This window comes from Talpa europaea (assembly GCF_964194135.1).
Source record: "Talpa europaea genome assembly, chromosome: 14".
NCBI lineage: Eukaryota > Metazoa > Chordata > Mammalia > Eulipotyphla > Talpidae > Talpa > Talpa europaea.
Genome location: NC_140082.1, coordinates 24,669,319 through 24,688,965, shown reverse-complemented (window position 1 = coordinate 24,688,965; position 19,647 = coordinate 24,669,319). Strand labels below are relative to the sequence as shown.

The 19,647-nt window shown below is 34.4% G+C and overlaps 1 protein-coding gene across 3 annotated transcripts in view; it reads left to right on the top strand.

The window, feature by feature from the left end:
• The window catches only part of PLXDC2 (plexin domain containing 2), a gene marked incomplete at both ends in the record, with an annotated part of 380,548 nt that overhangs the window by 320,968 nt on the left and 39,933 nt on the right, over positions 1 to 19,647 (top strand). For 2 of the 3 annotated variants that reach the window (XM_084254370.1, XM_084254369.1), the window contains 3 exons: positions 8,046 to 8,106; positions 15,586 to 15,739; positions 17,130 to 17,168. In XM_084254370.1, coding sequence (XP_084110496.1) covers positions 8,046 to 8,106; positions 15,586 to 15,739; positions 17,130 to 17,168 — 254 coding nt within the window. Of the gene's footprint in view, positions 1 to 8,045; positions 8,113 to 15,585; positions 15,740 to 17,129; positions 17,169 to 19,647 lie in introns of all 3 variants that reach the window. The other variant, XM_084254368.1, reaches the window with a different exon arrangement.

The following is a 19,647-nucleotide window of genomic DNA, read 5'->3' as shown; positions in this document are numbered from 1 at the left end:
TGGAGATATATATAAATATATTTGACAGATTTTAGCATGTATTTATTGCTCTTAGTTCATAGAATTTTGTTTTCAAAAAATGATAGCCAATCAAATAAAAAAGAAAATAAATGAGTATATGATTCAAAAATATGGAAATAGAATTATCAAGTAATATGTTTTAATTTTTTTAAATTTTTATTTATTTATGCATACAAGAGCTGGGGTACAGGCCAGAGATGCGGGGGGTGATAGAATTCACCACAGACAGAGTGGGGAACAGAACAACCAGATCTACTGAAATGCACTGCTGAGGGGAGCAGCGATCAAGTCAAGAGAGGTCTGCTGTGCCATGTGGGATGCTCCCTGGCCAGCCGGAGATCAAACTCATGCTGCAGAGGCTGTGGATTGCTTCATAGTGCGGTGCTTAACCCCTTGCTCCACCAGGGAGCCCCCATGTTTTAAAATTTTAACCCCATGTTTAATAGAAGAAATACTAATCAAAACATGAGATATTGTTATTTTAAATCCATCAAATTACAAATAAATAGGATGATGGTGGTATATTTGTAAGGCTTAAAATCAAATATATATGTTTATACGTAGATTGAATAAACTTTTTATAAGCGATACAGTGGAATATATGCTATCATTAAAAATTAACTCTCAGGAATATTTACAGAAATTAAAAATTTTCTATACAATGATATTAACACCACAAAATCAAGTTATCAGCTATGATTTCAATTTGATTAACATATAGGTACAAGTAAATATGCATTAAATAAAGACTAACTAGGAAATTAAACTAACAATATCTTAACATTAGAATAACACCTACATTAATTCTGTTGTATATTTTTCTTTAATTTTCTAGTAAAATGATTATCTTTAAAACCAATCCATGCTATTCAAAGTATAAATATGATTAAAATTTTAAACTGCTTATTGGGATAGTATTATTCAAACTGAGGGCTACAATTCAGATGGATCATGCTGTCAATTACCCAGTGAGTTGCAACAAGCATTTATTTAAATGAAATAGAATGGAATACAAAATATCTCCATGGTTCTTTCAAAAACAATGGAAAATTATAAGCATCACAGCGATTATTTAGCTTCAGTACACAACTACACACATCTGAATACTTGATGTTAACTAGATTTTTCACTATGATTTATTTCAAAAAGTTTGCAAGACATATTGGAGTAATCTCTCTTTTTATCGAATTGAAGAGTTCTGAAATTGCATGCTTTACATTTCAAATGTGTCCACATCCACTTGAGACAGGTAAAATAGCACAAAACTGGATGTGTTTGAGAATCACATTTAACTACTTCAGTGGCTATTGGTTTAAAAAAAAAATCATATATATAAAATATCCAAGCAAAGGGCTTAAACTTGTGAAAAAAATAGAATGTGTTGCTATTTAATTATTATTTGTCAAAATACAGCCAAACTAGCTGTATATTGTTTTAAATTTCTTCAGCCAGCATGTTTCAATATGCACTCGCAGTACTTGAGTTGGGTAGGGAACAAAGGTAAAAATTGAATTTTACTGTGAGATTAATATTGCAAGCAGTCAATTCAAGCCTTTTATAGCAAATAACTTTTAACTATTTCCACATAGGTGAATATTCCATTTCTTGCCCTTTCTAAGTAGTATTTTTAAGATTTTTTTTTATGTAGGTAAAATTACTAGTGAAGTATCTAATCATCTATGTAAAGGTGGCACCACCCTAATTAAAAAATGTTGAGAGTTCACAGCTCTAGTCTGTTACTAATGCTTTGCCCTAATCAGGATTAATGGATTGTCCATTGTATAACTGATTTATTTTTACGTAATTTTATCAAGATTTAAAGGTTTTTTTTTTTCAGAACTTCAATGCATTTGTCTATGTTTACATGTATCTCATTCCCTTAAATCACTGAGAGTACACAAATGCTAATGATATTTTAACATCAGCAGTGGCTTTTAATTAGAATGATTTCTGAAAGGAGTAACTTATTTCCAGATAATTCTCAATGTTGAGGCTTCACATACTCTAAGTATCAATGCTTTCCCACCCTATACAATCCAAAAATGCAAGCAAACAAGACTTCAGATGGTTACACTCAAAGGAAGAAAGAATCCCAATATGAAAAACCAATTACAAAAGTCACTTTCCATGTTGAAAATATTTTTCAGTGAAAAGTAAAAGGACTAAAAACAAAAATAACAGAAATATCCTTTTTTACAAATAATCAGGCAAGGGGGGGGAAAGATGTGAATTTTTTCAATAAGAAAATAGAAATTGGAAGGATTGAAGTCCTTGATATTGTTAATCTTTAAAATATATGCTAGGGCTATTGTAGATTTTAGAAATCTAGAAGGATTAAGCTTTTATCTAAAACCTGCAACTCTGGAAGATGCCATATGTATAAATGACAAGTTTCTGGATATAAGATAGCTGATTTGGCTGCTGTTTACATCTGTAATTCATTCCTAAAGCAAAGTTCCTGCGTTCTGCAGATAACTATCCCCATTACTGTTGGATTATGATTCTGAGCTCTAACAAAAGTCAAAAGATTTTGTTAAAAGAAAACACATTCCATATTGTTGCATATTAGAATGATGTGAAATTTCATAATTTACCTGATAATATTGTCTCTGCAATAAGTTACTGTGTACTTAGAAATATCTGTCATTCCCAGAGTTTGATGTGATGAGTGGTGCAGGCATGAAAATTCTGAAAAGAATTTAAGTCAAGTTTCTTTGTTTTTTAGGAGAAATGTTTTTAGAAGTGAAATCATCCATCTCATTCCTGAGGCCAATTAGAAACAAGTGTGCCCTTTACTAGAAATGAGATATGAGTTTTGACTAATTTTTATTGAGAATAATGGTGATTATAATCAACATTTTAAATTTTTAAACATACCTTTCCAATTAATTTGTTTAATATTTCAAAACAAAATGATGCTCCCATATCTTATAGCTGTATACTACCTATTACCTATTTCACAAAATATTAGTTATAATCATGACTTTATCATTATGGTTGTTTCTCATCTAAAATACTTTTGCTTCTTTTTTAAGCATCTTTCCATTTTTTAAATACTGCATGACCATATTTCATACTTTTGCATATTGAGTCAAGAAAATTTACTAAATGTACAATTGGTTTTCTGTTAAGATAGCATACTCGGGCCTCCCCAGGGGCGCAGCGGTTGAGCACTGGGTTGCGAAGCTGCCCGCAGCCTCTGCAGTGCCGTTTTGATCCCCAGCTGCTCCCCGGCCACCAGAGGAGGGTCCCACATGGCGCGCAGACCTCTCCTGCCGCCCGCTGCTCCCCTCAGCAGTGCACTTTGGTCCTTCTGCCTGCTCTGCTCCCCGCTCTGGCTCTGGTGAATTCTCTCACCCTCCCGCGCTTCTGACTGTACCCAGTGCATGTATAAATAAATAAATAAATATTAAAAAAAAAAGATAGCATACTCATAAATACACCTAAGGCTGAAAGGATCATTTGCATCATCACAAACCTTGATGAAGTATTTGTTCTAAATTTTTCAGAATTTTAATGACCTTTATTTTACATCATAATCTAAAACACTGGTCAGCAAACTGTAGCAAATGGGCTAAATGTGACCCATATCCTGTTGTATAAATAAAATTTTATTGAAACACAGGCACACCCTTTTTTTTAATTTATTTGTCTGTGGCTGCTTTTGAGCTACAAAGCCAGAAGTGAGTAGGTATGGCAGAAATTATATCATGTAAAAGTCTAAAATATTTACTATCTACTCTTTACTCCTGATCTAGGAAATATATCCTTACTCCTGATCTAGACATTAATTCCCAATTGGATCTCAACGTTCTGTGATTTTTTTTAAGTCAGTTCTCATTTTGAGATGTTTCATCTCACTGCTAAAATGACATATAGAATTGTGCAGTAAGATATGCACTTCATTTTTAATCTTTATTGCTTTATGTATTGTTTATTTTAACATGCACTCTTTCCTTTACCTGAGTATATATTCTTGCAAAATAAGTTCTGAAACCCTTCCTACAAAACTGAGATAAGTTAGAGATGTAATGAGATTTACATTCTAATCTCTTGAATGAATACATGATGCAAGCTAGAAGAATATTGTTTATTTTCTAGGCTGCCCTGCTGAATAAATTCATTTAATATGATTCTAAGAGGCTTTGAAATCAACATCTCTTTGAAATTTAGTGGAGAATAGTACAATTAATTTGAAGCATAGCTCTATCAGTTTGTTTGGAATTAGGTAAGAGTGAAAAGAAGAAAATAACTTAAAAATAAAAGCATTGGAAACCTGTTGTAGTTAGAAACCTCAACTTGGTGGAAATCAATTTTTCAGAAATATTTATAAAGCCACATAATCTTTGAGTACTGAATAAAGACTTGGTCCATGTTTGACAGCAACTTAGATTTTCTCTCAAAGAAGCTGTAATACTAAGTCTCAAATATGATGAGAAATTACCTATAAAACCCTTGTCACATTAACATAGTACACAGAATTAATTCCTATACTCTTTCTAAATTCTGTCTATAAAGTGAGATATCTCACTCATATTCAACAATTGTCTACCGTGTTAAATGGATACTACAAAGACTTTAATTGCTAAAAATGGGTACTGAATGTTAACCATGTGCCAAACACTACTTTTAACACTTATATAGCCACCTTTACCCACTTAACCAATGAGGGAGTAAGCATAGATAGGAAAAATAACTAAGACCATGCACCAATCTTAGGGGAAGGGAAAATTCTAACTCAAGCACCTTGCTCCAGATGCCCCTTTATACCATGTTCTCCCCAAAGTCTGTGACTAAGATAAACTGGGAAGCAACCAATTGTAGTGCAGTAACAGATGCTTGTACTAGGTGCTGGGTAGCACTGCAAAGTTGCTGATTCTTCTGGATGAGAGGAGGAGACATATGCCTGTTGGCCATTTGCATTTCCTTTTTGGAGAAGTTTCTTTTTAGCTCTTCTGCCCATTTTTTGACTGGGTTATTTACTTTGCTTTTGTTGAGTCTCCTCAGCTCTTTGTAGATTTTTGTGATCAGTACCCTTGTCATCTTTATTGTGTGTGAAAATTTTCTCCCAATCAGCGGGGTGTCTCTTTGTTTTGGTTAATGTCTCTTTCGCTGTGCAGAAGCTCTTTAACAAGGGACCATGGTGATAGATCACAGGTGAATGTGTAGTGGGAATTTCACAGGGACTATAAACAAGGTGAAAATGCATACATTGTACAAAAATGAAAAATGATGTAAAAAATACATAAAATAATAATAAAAAAAAAGCTTGTGTTGAATTGGGTTTGCTCATAAAGCACGTTTAGAGACAGCATTTGTAAGGAAGAGAAAGGAGGAAAATGAGAACGTGTTTTAGATGATAAGTGGACCAGAGGTGTGAATAAGGGACCTCCCATAGTGATATATCATACAAGAAGTCAGTGGTTTTCAAATTGTATTTTAGTAAGAATCACCATAGTGCTTGATTACAATGAAAATTACCCCAATTGCTAGGGAATCTTGGACCTAAGAAACTTGAATGATAGCATGAATGCTAGGTGATTCCAATATAGGAGAACCTTTTTGCCAACACTGTTAAAAAATATAAGGAAATCATTATGCTTAAGCAATGGCATGGCTAATGCCTTTGTGTTTTAGGAAGAAATAAACCAGAGGGGGTCAACAAAGCACAGAAAGTGTTCTAAAAATGTTTTTTGGTTAGAATTCTGAAATAATGGAAAGATAGTCTTGCAGTGATTTCTATAACACAGGAATACATCACATGTTTGTTTGTAATTGCCTTTTTATACTATTTGGATTATGAGATTATAAAAAACACTTAAAAGACAGGATCTAGTGTGTTAATTTTTAAGAAATGTAAATTATTAAAATATGGGCTTTTCAAATCAAATCTTACCTTTTCAATCCTTCCTACTCGAGCAGTTAGTTAACTGCAGATCAGCTATTAGGGAACCAATTATAAATAAATAAATAAATTACTAAATTTGAATCATATTTTCAGTAAAACCTAAATTCATACAATATTACTGAGAGATTTTTTAATAAATGAAGCAAGCTAGAGGTTTTTTGCTACTTGTTTGTTTCATGGATCGATTTAACAAATTGAAAGACTTAACTACTCTTAATTACTTGATATTTCTTGATCCATAAATGTAAAATATTATATTGCTTTCTTATAAGGTGAAAGTTATATATCACATTGCCTTTGAATACCTCTGGAATGAAATAAGACAATCTGCATTTCAAAAATTATCCATTCCATTAATTAATGTAGCCAGGTGGGTTCCAAAACAATCTTTATGCAGAAAAGTGCTTTATCCCCAATTTGCAAAAATGAATGTCAGCATCTTTTCAATACCGAACCAACTTGAAAGAAGCATGAAGGGAACAACCATCCAGCTCATCTGCAATTAAATAAACTCCAAACATCAGAATCTCTTTGGGTAAACAGAGATGCCCTTGACCAACTGGGGATTCTCAGACTTAGGATGCCAGTTCACACACTGCTGTTTATGCCACACTTAAGCTCGTTCAACACAGATGGTAGGCATAAAATATCTAAGCTCTAATGGATCATGTCTGGGAAGAATGATAGATACGATCTTTTTCGTTGACAAAAGAGTTGTTTTCACATTCCAGTTGAATTAAATTATGTTCATTCATGCCGCGAGACATAATCTCTGGCAAGAATTCTTAGAAAAAGTTCTCATATAAACTTATTGCAAAACAAATGAAAAAGAAGTTGCTAAATGTCACTATTAGAAAATATGGGGAAAAGTTAAATTTACATTAAGCAAGGTAGGATCATGACAGTTATGAAACTATCAGTGTGGACTCCAGGTACTAATTTCTGGGTTTTGAAAAATGAGTGCACTGTAGCTGAATAGATAGAGAGGCCGGAATATATATTCTGGTCAAGGAAGAGAGGAGGAGTGAACCAAAGTCTTAGCCTAGTGTTTGCTGAATTGGGCTTTTAATTATGACCTAATCATAGTGTTAGGGATCCTCACAAACACACACCAGTTTGGTGACTCCCAAGGACACACAGAATTCAGAAAAGCTGTTATACTCAAGATCATTACTTATTACAAGAAAAAGATACAGATTAAAATCCTCAGAGATCAAAGGCATGTAGGGCAGATCCAAGAGCAACCAGGCACAAGCTTCCAGCTGTCCACTCCCAATCACGTGTCCCCCAGAGCAGTTTGTGAAAACATACACCAAGTGTTGCCATCCATGAAGCCTTAACCCACACCTTAGGGTCCAGGGTTTTGATTGAGGGTCAATCATGGAGGTATGGAATTCTCCATGACCGACCTTATCTGTAGTCTCCAGCCCCTCTGAAAGGTCAAACTGATACACATGGTCCAGGTTTTCAGGGGAATAAAAGCAGACATTCACGATAAATCATATTGTTAGTATAAACTATCTCACACAGCCCAAGACCCAAGATATACAAAGACACTCTTATCAGGCAGGATATTCCAAGGGCTTAGAGGTTATCTCTCAGGAGCCAGACAAGGGCCAGACTTTCTTTGGAATGTGAGGGTTTGAATACTCTGTACTTGCCAAGTTCACCCTCTACTGCAGAATAGCTTGTGTGATAATGGGTCTTAATTTTTAAAAATGAAAAAAAACAAGAGGTGTGAATTCCTAAAAAAAATGCTTACCTGTATGAAATTTGTCTATATCCATTTGTTTGATGATGAGGGAAAAATAAAAGAGGAAAAAGAGAAGTAGCTTCACCAAATAGTAATTGGTCTTCTGCCATAAGGATTCAGGTGGGTCTCTGTGGAGAAATGTGTTACCACGTGTTCCTAATAGTGATGATCTAAGGATTAAGTCACCATTCAGAAAAGTGTAAATGATTCACTGCTGCTCCAGTTAATTGTACTATAGCAGAACATTTGTGTTGCACTGACCTAAAAATTGGAGAATTAACTACTCACCACATTTTTCTTTAAATTTCTGCTCCCTCTCTGCACCCTTATTTTCTTTTCTGAAACGCAATGTCTTCTCTGAAGATGTTCCAGTGGATTTGATCGCCATCGGCAGGACTGGGTGGACAGTGGATGCCCTGAAGAGGTACATGTGTGCTTTATTATGACAAAATTCCTGGGAACAAGCTGTCCTGTAGAGTTGCTACAACTTCATGAAATGGTATCTAATTTAACAGAAGTATCCACTAGTTAATGAGCTTGTAATGTATGTATGTGCCAAGCCTTGGGTTAACTTCGCGTGTATTTTTCAGTGTGTCCTCATATCCATGAGCTCAGATGACCATGAGAAGAGGAAGTCATGGAATGAGGGTATCTAGAGTTAGAGATGTGATGAGAGAAGAGTAGAACCAGGATTTGAATCTCTAGAAGCAAAGAGTATTTCTCTTTAACACTTAATGCTTTTCTAAGACCTAGACAGTCATTGCTTATCTTTTTTTTGCTCAAATAACAAAACCAGTGGTTTGAAAAAAAGATTGATTGCAGCTAATCAGTTTGATATAAGAAGTTGGAAATGGTATAACATTTAAACAGTAACTCTCAGGCAAACATAGAAACAATACAATGAAGGTATTAAAGTAAGTGTGTACAATTGCAGAAGCAATTTAAACTTGTTTAAAAGTTTTCTAGTGAATTGTATTTACACTGTGATTTCCAGGTCACATAATGGTGTCCTATGCATTCCACAAAGAAAAGTATTTGTTTCTTCTCTCTTTGTTAAATCTTAGTGTATGAATTTTGAATAAAATCCTTTAACAATTATGCAAGTTTTCTAATTCAGTAAAGCAAATCATGTCAAAATACAACAATTATTTTAGTACCTATAAGGTAATCTGTGGTTAAAAGAGACTTTTTAAAATATAGGTTCTTATTTATGATGTTTCATATAGATTTGAGAAAGGCATCTTGATGAATATTTTTGAACTTTGCGTTATTGCAGTTAATGTAGCTTTAGTCTACTTTTTGACATTCATTTGGGAGATGATAGTGATATATACTAATCCACCTATTTCACAACAATTAACAGCAAAGTTCAGAAAGAAAATACATCAATGGAGTCATGGTTGTGTTTTCAGGTTGATATGTTTTCAGGTTGATACGTCACAGTTACTTCAATTAAAAATGCTGAAATTGAGGGCTTCCCCTGGTGGCGCAGCGGGTTGAGAGCCTCGCTGTGAAGCTGTCTGTGGCCTCTGCAGTGCAGGTTTGATCCCGGCCGGCCAGCAGACCTCTCCTGTCGTGCTGGCTGCTCCCCTCCAGCAGTGTATTTCTGTTGTCTGCCTGTTCTGCTCCCCGCTGTGTCTCTGGTGAATCCTCTCACCCTCCCGTGCCTCTGGCCTATACCCCAGCTCTTGTATAAAAATAAATCTTAAAAAAAAACTTCAATATATATATTTTTTTAAAAAAGGCTGAAATTGAATATTTAAAGAGACCGAGAGTACAGTTCAGGCATCTTAGTGTTCTTTTTTTTTTTTTTAATCGAGATAACATTGGTTTACAACATTGTATGTGATTTAAAGATACAGGATCACACCCTTCTATGTTATTACCACAATATTCTTGCTTTGCTGTGTACTCACTGTGGCAAGTAAAGAAGAATCTATCACAATTTAAGACCCTCTATATTTTTTTTTTTAAGATTTATTTATTTATACAAGCATTGGGTATGGTCAGAAGTACGGGAGGGTGAGAGAATTCACCAGAACCAAAGCGGGGAACAGAACAGGCAGACTGAGGAAATACACTGCTGAGGGGAGCCGCGGGCACAGCAGGAGAGGTCTACAAGTCATGTGGTACCCTCGCCGTTGGCCAGGCATCGAACCGACACTGCAGAGGCTGCGGGCAGCTTCGCAGCCCAGTGCTCAACCACTGTGCCACCAGGAGAGGCCCCCTCTATATTCTTTTTGTGGTGAATTTGCTATGTTCTGTTACTCAGCACTAAAATACAAAGATTAAAAAAAGAAAGGAGGGCCTCCCTGGTGGCACAAGGGGTTAAGCACAGCACTATGAAGCAATTTGAAGCCTCTGCAGCACAAGTTCGATCCCTGGTCGGCCAGGGAGCTACCCACATGGCACAGCAGATCTCTCCTATCTCTCCCGCTGCTCGTGTCAGCAGTGTACTTTGGTCTGTCTGCCTGTTCTGTTACCCGCTCTGTCTCTGGTGAATCCTCTCAACCCCTGCATCTCTGGCCTGTACCCCAGCTCTTGTATGCATAAATAAATAAATCCTTTAGAAAAAAGAAAGGGAGGGAGGGAGGGAAAGGAATTACCACACCTATCCCCCAGCTGTCAAGATCAGAATCCAGTACATTCTGTAATATTCAGTATTTTCATTTTATACTTTAAATTATCAACATTACTGGCATTATGGACAGCAATTTTATCCTGCATCTATATGTAAGTGCCCAGAGTCACCAACTTCATTTCTGTTCCCAAAAGTAAGGCTAGATTTTCTTTAATGAATTAATGAAACTGGACATATTTTTATGTTTTTTTTTTTATTTCTGTGTTTCTTCTCCCTTTCTTCTACATTGAGATGATTGTTCATTCCTTTCTCTCATTTTTTACTGTGAAGTCATCTTTTTATTTTTACTTTGAGGAGTAAATCTTCATGGTTTATATCTGACAGACTAGAATTTATATTAAAAAGCCATACAAAATTCTCTTACTATTTAAAACATTTATCTGAAGATACATTATGCTTCTCCACTTGGACAGTAATATCACTTATAAATAATGAGAGTTGTGTTTGCTTCTTACTTTGTATTTCTTACTCCTTTTTATTTATTTTTTGTTGCATTATTGCTCTGAATATCTCCAGTTGTTATATGCGTTCTCCCAGATTTTCATTTTCTCTGTGATTTTTATTTAGCTAACATCCATTCTCAATTTAATGTTTCAAATGAATTAATCTTTTGATGTATGGTTCATTTCATGTGTTTGTGGATCTTGATTAAAATGACTCCTTGCAAATTTCAAAAGGTGATTCTCATAAATTTTGTCTTTCATATTAAAATCTTCATTCCATTTGAAACTGGTTTCTATGTAAAAAATAGAAAGTCATTTTTATGGCAGCTTTTCCCTTTCTGGATCATTCCAAGCACCATTTATTGAATAATCTTTCCTTTCGGTAATTTCTTGCAAAGCCCACCTCTTTCTTACATGATTTTCATTTATCACAGAGTTGGTTTCCGTGATCACCTCTTCTAATGCTCAACTTGTCAATACTCTAACCAGTGTTACATGGCCTTAATTACTATAGATTTGTAAGAAATCCTGCAATCTATAGGACACATTTCCTTACTGTTTCTTCTTAGCAAGTATTTTGACTGTCTTAAGAGCTTTGTTTATATGTAAATTTTGACTCAATTTTTCCACATCTGTATTCAGTATTATTTTTAATTGGGATTGTACTGAATTGTGGATTACTTTGCATTTTCAAATTATAGACCTTTAAAAAAATTGTCTTTACATTAACTTGTAATTGATTGTCAGAGAGATGGTTCTTGAAAATTGGTTGGAACTTTTCAATGAAACAGTCTATGGGTAATTTCTACAATGAACTGTATGTGCTCAGGAAGAATGTGGGTCTTCTGATCAATTGGTGTCAAGTTTGATAAAGTCAATCAAACTTGCTCTATTCTGTTTCTTTTCACCTTCTGAGTTCTTTAGAAACAGGCTTGACCTATTCATCCTCTCCCTGGTATCCGTTAACCTCTCTTATGTTATCTGTTTTCTTATTTATCTATGCTGCATCCCGGGAATTTCTTCAGCACTATTTGCCCATTTATTAATTCTCCCTTCATCTTATTTAATCTGCTATTTAACCTATTCAGTGAAGATGTAATTTCAAAAAATACACTTTTTTATTTCTCACATTTAAATTCGATACTTTATTAAAACTGCCAGATCATTTTAGTCAATTTCATTAGTTCATTTTAAAATATACGTTCATGTCTTTAAATATTTCATGTAAATGTTTAAATATTCCATGTTGTATGATCCCAATATCTTTTTTTTTGTAGTCTAAATATGTTGTTCATTGTTTTGCTGATTTTAAGTCCTCTTGTGTATGTATGTGTGTTCTTTAGTAGAAAATGCATATTTGTTTGATCTCATTTCATTGGAATCACTAGGTCCTAAACAGGTGGTGCTGTCCACCAAAGAAGGTTTGATAATGAGAATTTAGGGCTTAGGTGATACTATTTGTCCCTGTCTTTATATGAGGAAAAGAAGAGTAGACTTATCTCCTCCATCTGCTATTAGCACAAGGCTTGATCTTCATAGAGAAATATTGATTTTAAACAACCCCCCGCAGAGCAAACTCTGCTATTTTTACTTTGTTTAATGTATACTGTTCCCACTCTCTTTATTGCTTTTGCTTTGTTTTGTTGGGAAACAATTGAATGGTATCCTTGGAGATATTCTTTACTCCCTACAAATCCTAGTAATGCTTTAAAAATTCATGTTTTATCCAGAATCTACTTGTTTTATAACAGAAGGACTATATAGTCTTTAGTCTGCTTTTATTGTCATAAGCTAAATAAGCCCAGGTATTACCTTAAATATTAGGTTCTCTGATAATACTATTCTTTGAGGATAGAAACTAAGGAAGAGAATAATATATGGCAATTTCCATTTTAGACTTATGAGTTTGAGGTGTCTGTTGTATCCAATGCATATGTTAATTCAAACATGTGAATATTTGACCTAAACTCCAAGAGAGAAATATGGACTAGAGATATTTATGAATAATCAACCAAAAGATGGTAATTGAAAGCATGCATTTGGAGCAGGTTGCTGGTGAGAATACATATATTAAAAAGATGAGTCCAGAAGGATATACAAAAACCACCATCACTTAAGGGCTAGGCAGAAATAAAAGAATGTAGAGGAATATTTTTTGGATTGGTAGCAGAAAATTGATGAAAGTGTGTGTCACTCAACACAAGATTAGAAAGTGGATAGCTGTACCAAGTGTTGATGAGCTATCAGGAGTATACCATGAAAGATTTGGTTATTAAGGAGGTGTTTAGAATTATTAGTATGAGAAATTTCAGTTAAATCAGACCAGGTAAAATCAAGATTGTCACTAACTGGGTGAAATGGAAGTTTGAGAAAATTATGCCAGATCTATCTCTTTGAAAGTAAGACTGGATAGAAGGAAGAATAAGGTAGTCAGTGTGCATTGCAGAGAAGAGGGACTGGGTTTTCAAAATAACTTCGGGCTTGCTTGAGTGTGTTTAAGGGCTGATGGTAATAAAGTAGCATAAAAATAGAAAACATTGAAGAGAAAGGACAGGATCAAATGAGAAAGTCAATTATACTGCGAAGGGGGCTCAATTGGGCCAGTAGAGATTGAGAGAATAGCTATAAGTAATTAACCCTATCCATTACAGAAGGGAAAAAAAAGCTACATCAGTGCAGATCCAATAAGAATGCAGACTTACAAATAATAAAGAACTTGGGCTGATGCCTCTTTCTATAAGGAGTTGTTCTGGGCTTACCTTTTTGAGTGGAGTGGAGACAGTTTGGAATTGATACTGAGGAAAACAAAAAAGGAGATTAGCAAGACAGGACAGCATTGTCAAACTGCATGGAATTGCTCCCTGAGGATGCAGGAGCTAAATAGGCAGAGCTCCCACTTGGAGACTATATGATTATTTTCTCAATGTGTCTGGCTTTGCTGCAGGCAGGAGACAAGAAGATATTTTACTAAGGTCAGCATTGGGCATTTTCTGCAAAGCTGGGTAAAAATTAAAAAAAAAAAAAAACAGATAAGATGTTTGAAGGTATTAAGAGATTGAAGCCATGAAAAAAAGGAAGAAAATCAGTGTGCTTGTGATTTTTACATAGAGTAAGAAATATTTGAGTGAACAGGTACATGGAGAGACTGAAAATAGGATCACTGAATTTATAATTTTAGAAGTAAAGCATTTTCAATTGCAGGAAATGTTTCGGCTGTGGTGACAAGTAAAGTGGAGTCAAGATCACAAAATAGCTGGGGATGAGAGGATGAGGAATTGAAGTTTGGAGAATTGAATGGACTACTAGGATGTTGGGACCTGAGTGGGGAATAATCCTGTATCATATTCAAATAGTGAAAAAGAAGCTGTCTCAGGGACTTCCTGAGTCCGTGTTAAAATATATTGTACTTCAGTAATGACAAGAGAAGTGTAAGAAATATGTGTGTGTAATAATAGTTTTCCAATATAGGGGGAGTAGTGACCATGGTTATCAGCTACTCAGCATCTATCATGGGGATGGAGCCCTTTAAAACATGAAGTGGGGGGCCTCCCTGGTGGCGCAGCCGTTGAGCGCTGGGCTGCAAAGCTGCCCGCAGCTCTGCAGTGCCGGTTCAATACCCAGCCGCCTGCGAGGGTCCCACATAGCACACAGACCTCTCCTGCTACACCCGCTACTCCCCTCAGCAGTGTACTTCATCATTCTGCCTTTTCTGTTCCCTGCTCTGTCTCTGGTGAATCCTCTCACCCTCCCGTGCTTCTGACTGTACCCAGTGCTTGTATAAATAAATAAATAAATCTTAAAAAAATAAAATAAAACACGAAGTGAGGAGAAATACCAACTTCTAAACTATAAAAGATTGAATGTTGGAAGTTGTGAAGACCATAGAATTTATTTTTGTGGTCTATCGTTTTTTTAAAATGCAATATGTATTTTTTCCTGTTTTCCTTACCTAGCTCTGCTAAGGTCAAGACAAGCTAAGCAATTACATAAGTACTGTTTACTATTGGATGGTTTTGATTATTTCATAAAAGAAAACAAAATTTTAAATGTCCATTCAACCTATGGTGGATTATTTTCGAAACATATAAACATACAAAGTATTATGGAGTAGTTACCAAATGTTTAGAAGTTAGCATTATCAGTTCTATATGAAAGGAATGTGTGTTTTCCTCACAGACCTAAGACTGTTTTATATCTTACCATCATACACATTTTTCTTCTTGTGTAAACTTTTTCCTTTCACATCATGTCTTTGATAAATGTATTGATATAAAATTGTTTAAAGATTTATTTATTTATGCGTACAAGAGCTAGGGTACAGGCCAGAGTTGTGGGGGTGAGACAATTCACCAGAGACAGAGCAGGGAACAGAACAGGCAGACTGACTGAAACACACTGCTGAGGAGAGCAGTGGGCAAGACAGGAGAGGTCTGCTGTGCCATGTTGGTTGCTCCCTGGCCAACCGGGGATCGAACTCATGCTGCAAAGGCAGCAGATAGCTTCATAGGTTGCGTCTTAAACCTGTCACCACCAGGGAGGCCCATGATATAAAATTTAGCAAGATAAACCTAATACAAAGATTAACAGCAGAAGATGATGTAATACAAATATAAACTTTATTAAATCCATTTTTTCTCTTGTCCATTTTATATACCTTCAAAAGTAGTAAAATCCATAAATATAGTCATGTACAAAGTAATTAATTCCTCACCTTGATTTGAGAAAACTTTGTGCTTTACAGTCCCATTCTTTGCTGTAATTTTTCTAACAATAGATGTGATCACTCTAAAACTGTTCTCCTTTTTGTTTCTCTTATTAGTCAAAAGAGAAGATGTGTGAGAATACAGAGCCAGTGGAAAGTTCTTCTCAAACCACCACTACCACCATACAAGCAACAACCACACAATTCAGGGTCTTAACCACCACCAGGAGAGCAACCACATCCCAGCTGCCCACCAGCCTGCCCACAGAAGGTGCCCTGCGATGAGTTTGCTTTCTTTCCTGACAGAAAGAAAAGTCACTAATTTTGACATGTACTGGAGTAGTTCTCTAGAGAGAAAGTCATTCCTCTACAATCTATATTTCTAAATAGGAAAAGATAAAATGATTATGAAAAAATGCACTGGGATTCTTTTAATGTACTGTGCCTTTTAATAGGACTTAGATTTTAATAGTTGTTCTGGCTATTTGTCCTCCATAGAACTCCCTAGAAAAGATGTAGAGATTTCATTTCATTTAACTTTGTAGTAATTAAATTAAATATTTCACTCATAGAATGGAGAGGCCAAATACATATAGAAAGTCTATTGATTTTTGGATTCTGAATAATAAATTCTACTTGGATGCAATTCTTATATTTGTCTAAATACAGTCAGTAAGAACTGTTGGTCCATAGCTTATAGAGAGGCATTGAGTATGTAATAGAAATTGTCCTTAAAAAACATTTCTTCTGCCAGGGAAGAGAGAAATACTAGAGAAGGTTAATGCATGAGCACAGCTCATTGTGAAAAAAGACATATTAACCAAAAATTGTTAGCCTTATATCCTGAATGTTGCCACTAGGGAAAAATGTGAGGCTAGTTAGCTAAGAATAAGCTTTGAGGGGTAAAATGCTCTTATATATTGTCAGAGATGTTGCTTTTATTTGACTAAAAAATTAAATTAAGTTCTAAACTTTTGTTTTCAATTGAAATTTAATTGAATTTGAAAGTTAACAGGAATAAAGAGATAAAGAGAGGTAGAAGACAGCTGCTAAATTCATTTCATTGCCTTTAAAGCCAATATATTTTAACCCCTATTATTTTAGATTGGTGTATCAGTAGAAGTATATATCTGTAATTCAAACCTTACCAGACTGAAGTACAACCACAGAAATAAAAAGTCCTTAATTTTGTTCATTAAGTATAGGCCTTTCATATACAATTTTGGACCTATTTGTTATCAATGAATAAGCATTTAACTCTTGAAATTAAATTAGTAAATACTGACATATCTTTACTATTCCAAATAATTTGGAATTCTTTTAATCTTGATTTTTTAAATAAATACAGCCTACAACTATGGTCAGTTACAATAAATGATTTCAGTAAATTAAAGATAGGTATAGCTTAAGTTAAAATTAAAACTATTGTCCTCACAGATCTTAGCAATTTTACTTTATTAATATTTTGATCTTAATCTCAATAAGAATTGTTAGTACCACATCAGATGCCCTATATAAGGTTGGTTTCATTGTAATAGAAAATAGCTTAGTTAGAATATCAAAATCTATTCATGTTACTGTTATTAGTAAAGAATTACTGATTATAAAATGTATACATCTTTAAATTGTTTCTGTTGTAATAACTTTGATTTCTCTTTCAGATGATACCAAGATAGCACTACATCTAAAAGATAATGGAGGTAGGAATTAACACTTCTATTTTATAAGTATTTTTAGATACTAATCCTTTTCATTCATTTAAACATGAGAAAGGGCTGTGGTTTTCTGAATATAGAGTGAATTTGTAATTCATTCCTTGCTGGTATTATTGTTAATTAATTGATTATTTTATTTATTTATGCAAGTACTGGGTACAGTCAGAAGTGCGGAAGGGTGAGAGAATTCACCAGAGCAGGGAACAGAACAGGCAGACTGATGAAATACACTGCTGAGGGGAGCAGCGGGCATGATAGGAGAGGTCTGCTGCACCATGTGGGACCCTCCCTGTGTGGGGATCAAACCTGAGCTGCTGCAGAGGCAGAGGGCAGCCCAGCCCAGCACTCAACCATTGCACCACCAGGGGAGGCCCCCCTGTTGGTATTTAACATAGGAAGAATTCAGTGGGTTGACTTGAAAAGTGAAATGGTTTCAATAGTGGAACAGCATTCTAATCTATGTATTTGCCTATAGAAAAACCAAATGAAAGATCAAAGACAAACTTTAAAACCAACCCTTGAAAGTTAACCATAGATCTGCAACTTTCAGAGCAGGGAGGGGGAGGGGAGAAGAGAGGAGAGGGGAAGCATAGTGGAGTATGGACTATGGTGGAAGACTGTGGGTGTTGCACTGGTGGGTGTGCTATGGGGACTCCACCTGTGGGGGGAAATCCTCCACTGTCAAAACACTAGCAAGGATGTAAATGATGATATTTCAATAACAAGTTAAAAAAAATGGTAATTTAGCATTTAAAAAAATCATATAAATGATGTATTATTTATTTAATAAACTAGTTATAATTTATAAATAAATAAAAGCCTGCCACAACCATTCACAAAATTAAATATATTGGGTTTCATTTAATGGAAATAAATCATTGGATCAAAAATAAGTCATTTACCTAGTACTCCTAATTAGAAATGATTTATAAATTGTCATGTATGATATTAAAATAAAACAAAAAATGTACATGGCACCATGACCAATTACAAAGTGAAAATTTATCCATACAACTCACTATTCTTTATTTTTCTACCCCTTGGTTTAAATGTATGTGCTTAGTCTTTGGTTTAAGTGTAAATGCGATCATCTACACAGGACAGATACTGGTTCATCTATATTTTTCACTGTTGAGTAGTCAACATGCTTTATAAATAAAATTAAGAAATACAGCAGTATACAAATATATTATCCTAAGCCTTACCTTTTATATGAAGCAAAGAACAAAAATTATATATGAAAGGAATATTTAGTTAATAGCATAAAATTATTCTAAGACAACTGAGAAATACTATATCTTTAATGGTACTTGAAAATTTGAGGAAGACATGTTTTACCTAAACAAAGTGTGAAAGATATTGATTAATGTTTTTTTTTTAAATAGTTCTTTTCCTGTTAAAATGTTAGCTTACATGTGCTTCTTTATAGTTTTATGCTGATGTTTGACAAGTTATTTTTTAATATTATTTGTTCAGTCATTTCAAAAGGGCATCTCTTCTTAGCTGCATCTGTGATATATATAGATATGGGTACACTAAGACATAGTTTTCTAGACACAGATTTACTTTTCCAGCCCCAGGTGATTTCATAAGTCAAATCCAACATATTCATTCTTACAGATATTTTTTTCTCTATAATTGTAGAGAATTATTATGTAATTATTCAGTCTGGATTAAATAAAATATACTTTTTTCTCAGGTTGCTGTTGATACAGATGTAGATATAGACAGATAAGATTGATAATATTTAAATTTCATATCAATCCTTTTGAAAGAAAAACTGCTTAGCCACCTCATATACATCATTATTTTATTGTCCATTGTTTTGTTTCTCTATCCTAGTGTTTTATTTCATAAGTCAAATCCAACATATTCATTCTTACAGATATTTTTTTCTCTTAATTGTAGAGAATTATTATGTAATTATTCAGTCTGGATTAAATAAAATATACTTTTTTCTCAGGTTGCTGTTGATACAGATGTAGATATAGACAGATAAGATTGATAATATTTAAATTTCATATCAATCCTTTTGAAAGAAAAACTGCTTAGCCTCCTCATATACATCATTATTTTATTGTCCATTGTTTTGTTTCTCTATCCTAGTGTTTTATTTCATTTCTTACTCATTATTGCATTAATATATTAAGTGGATAGCTTTACAAATGATCATTAGCAAAATATATACCAGCTAGAACTAAATTAAAATCTAAGCATTCAAAGGGAATTTAGCACATCCCCAGTTTAGGATTTCTGAGAGCAGATGAGAAATGCAGAACATGAGTCCTAACGTTGCGCTCACCTCATTTTTGAGGGAAGGTGTATCATATGAGTTGAATGGATGAATGAAATGGAGAAGGGGTGCCCAAGAAGCTTCCATTGTATTCATTATATTTAATTCTTAATAATGGTAGTAGTAACAAATATTTTTGTTATATATTCTCTATGCTCTATCTTCTTTTAT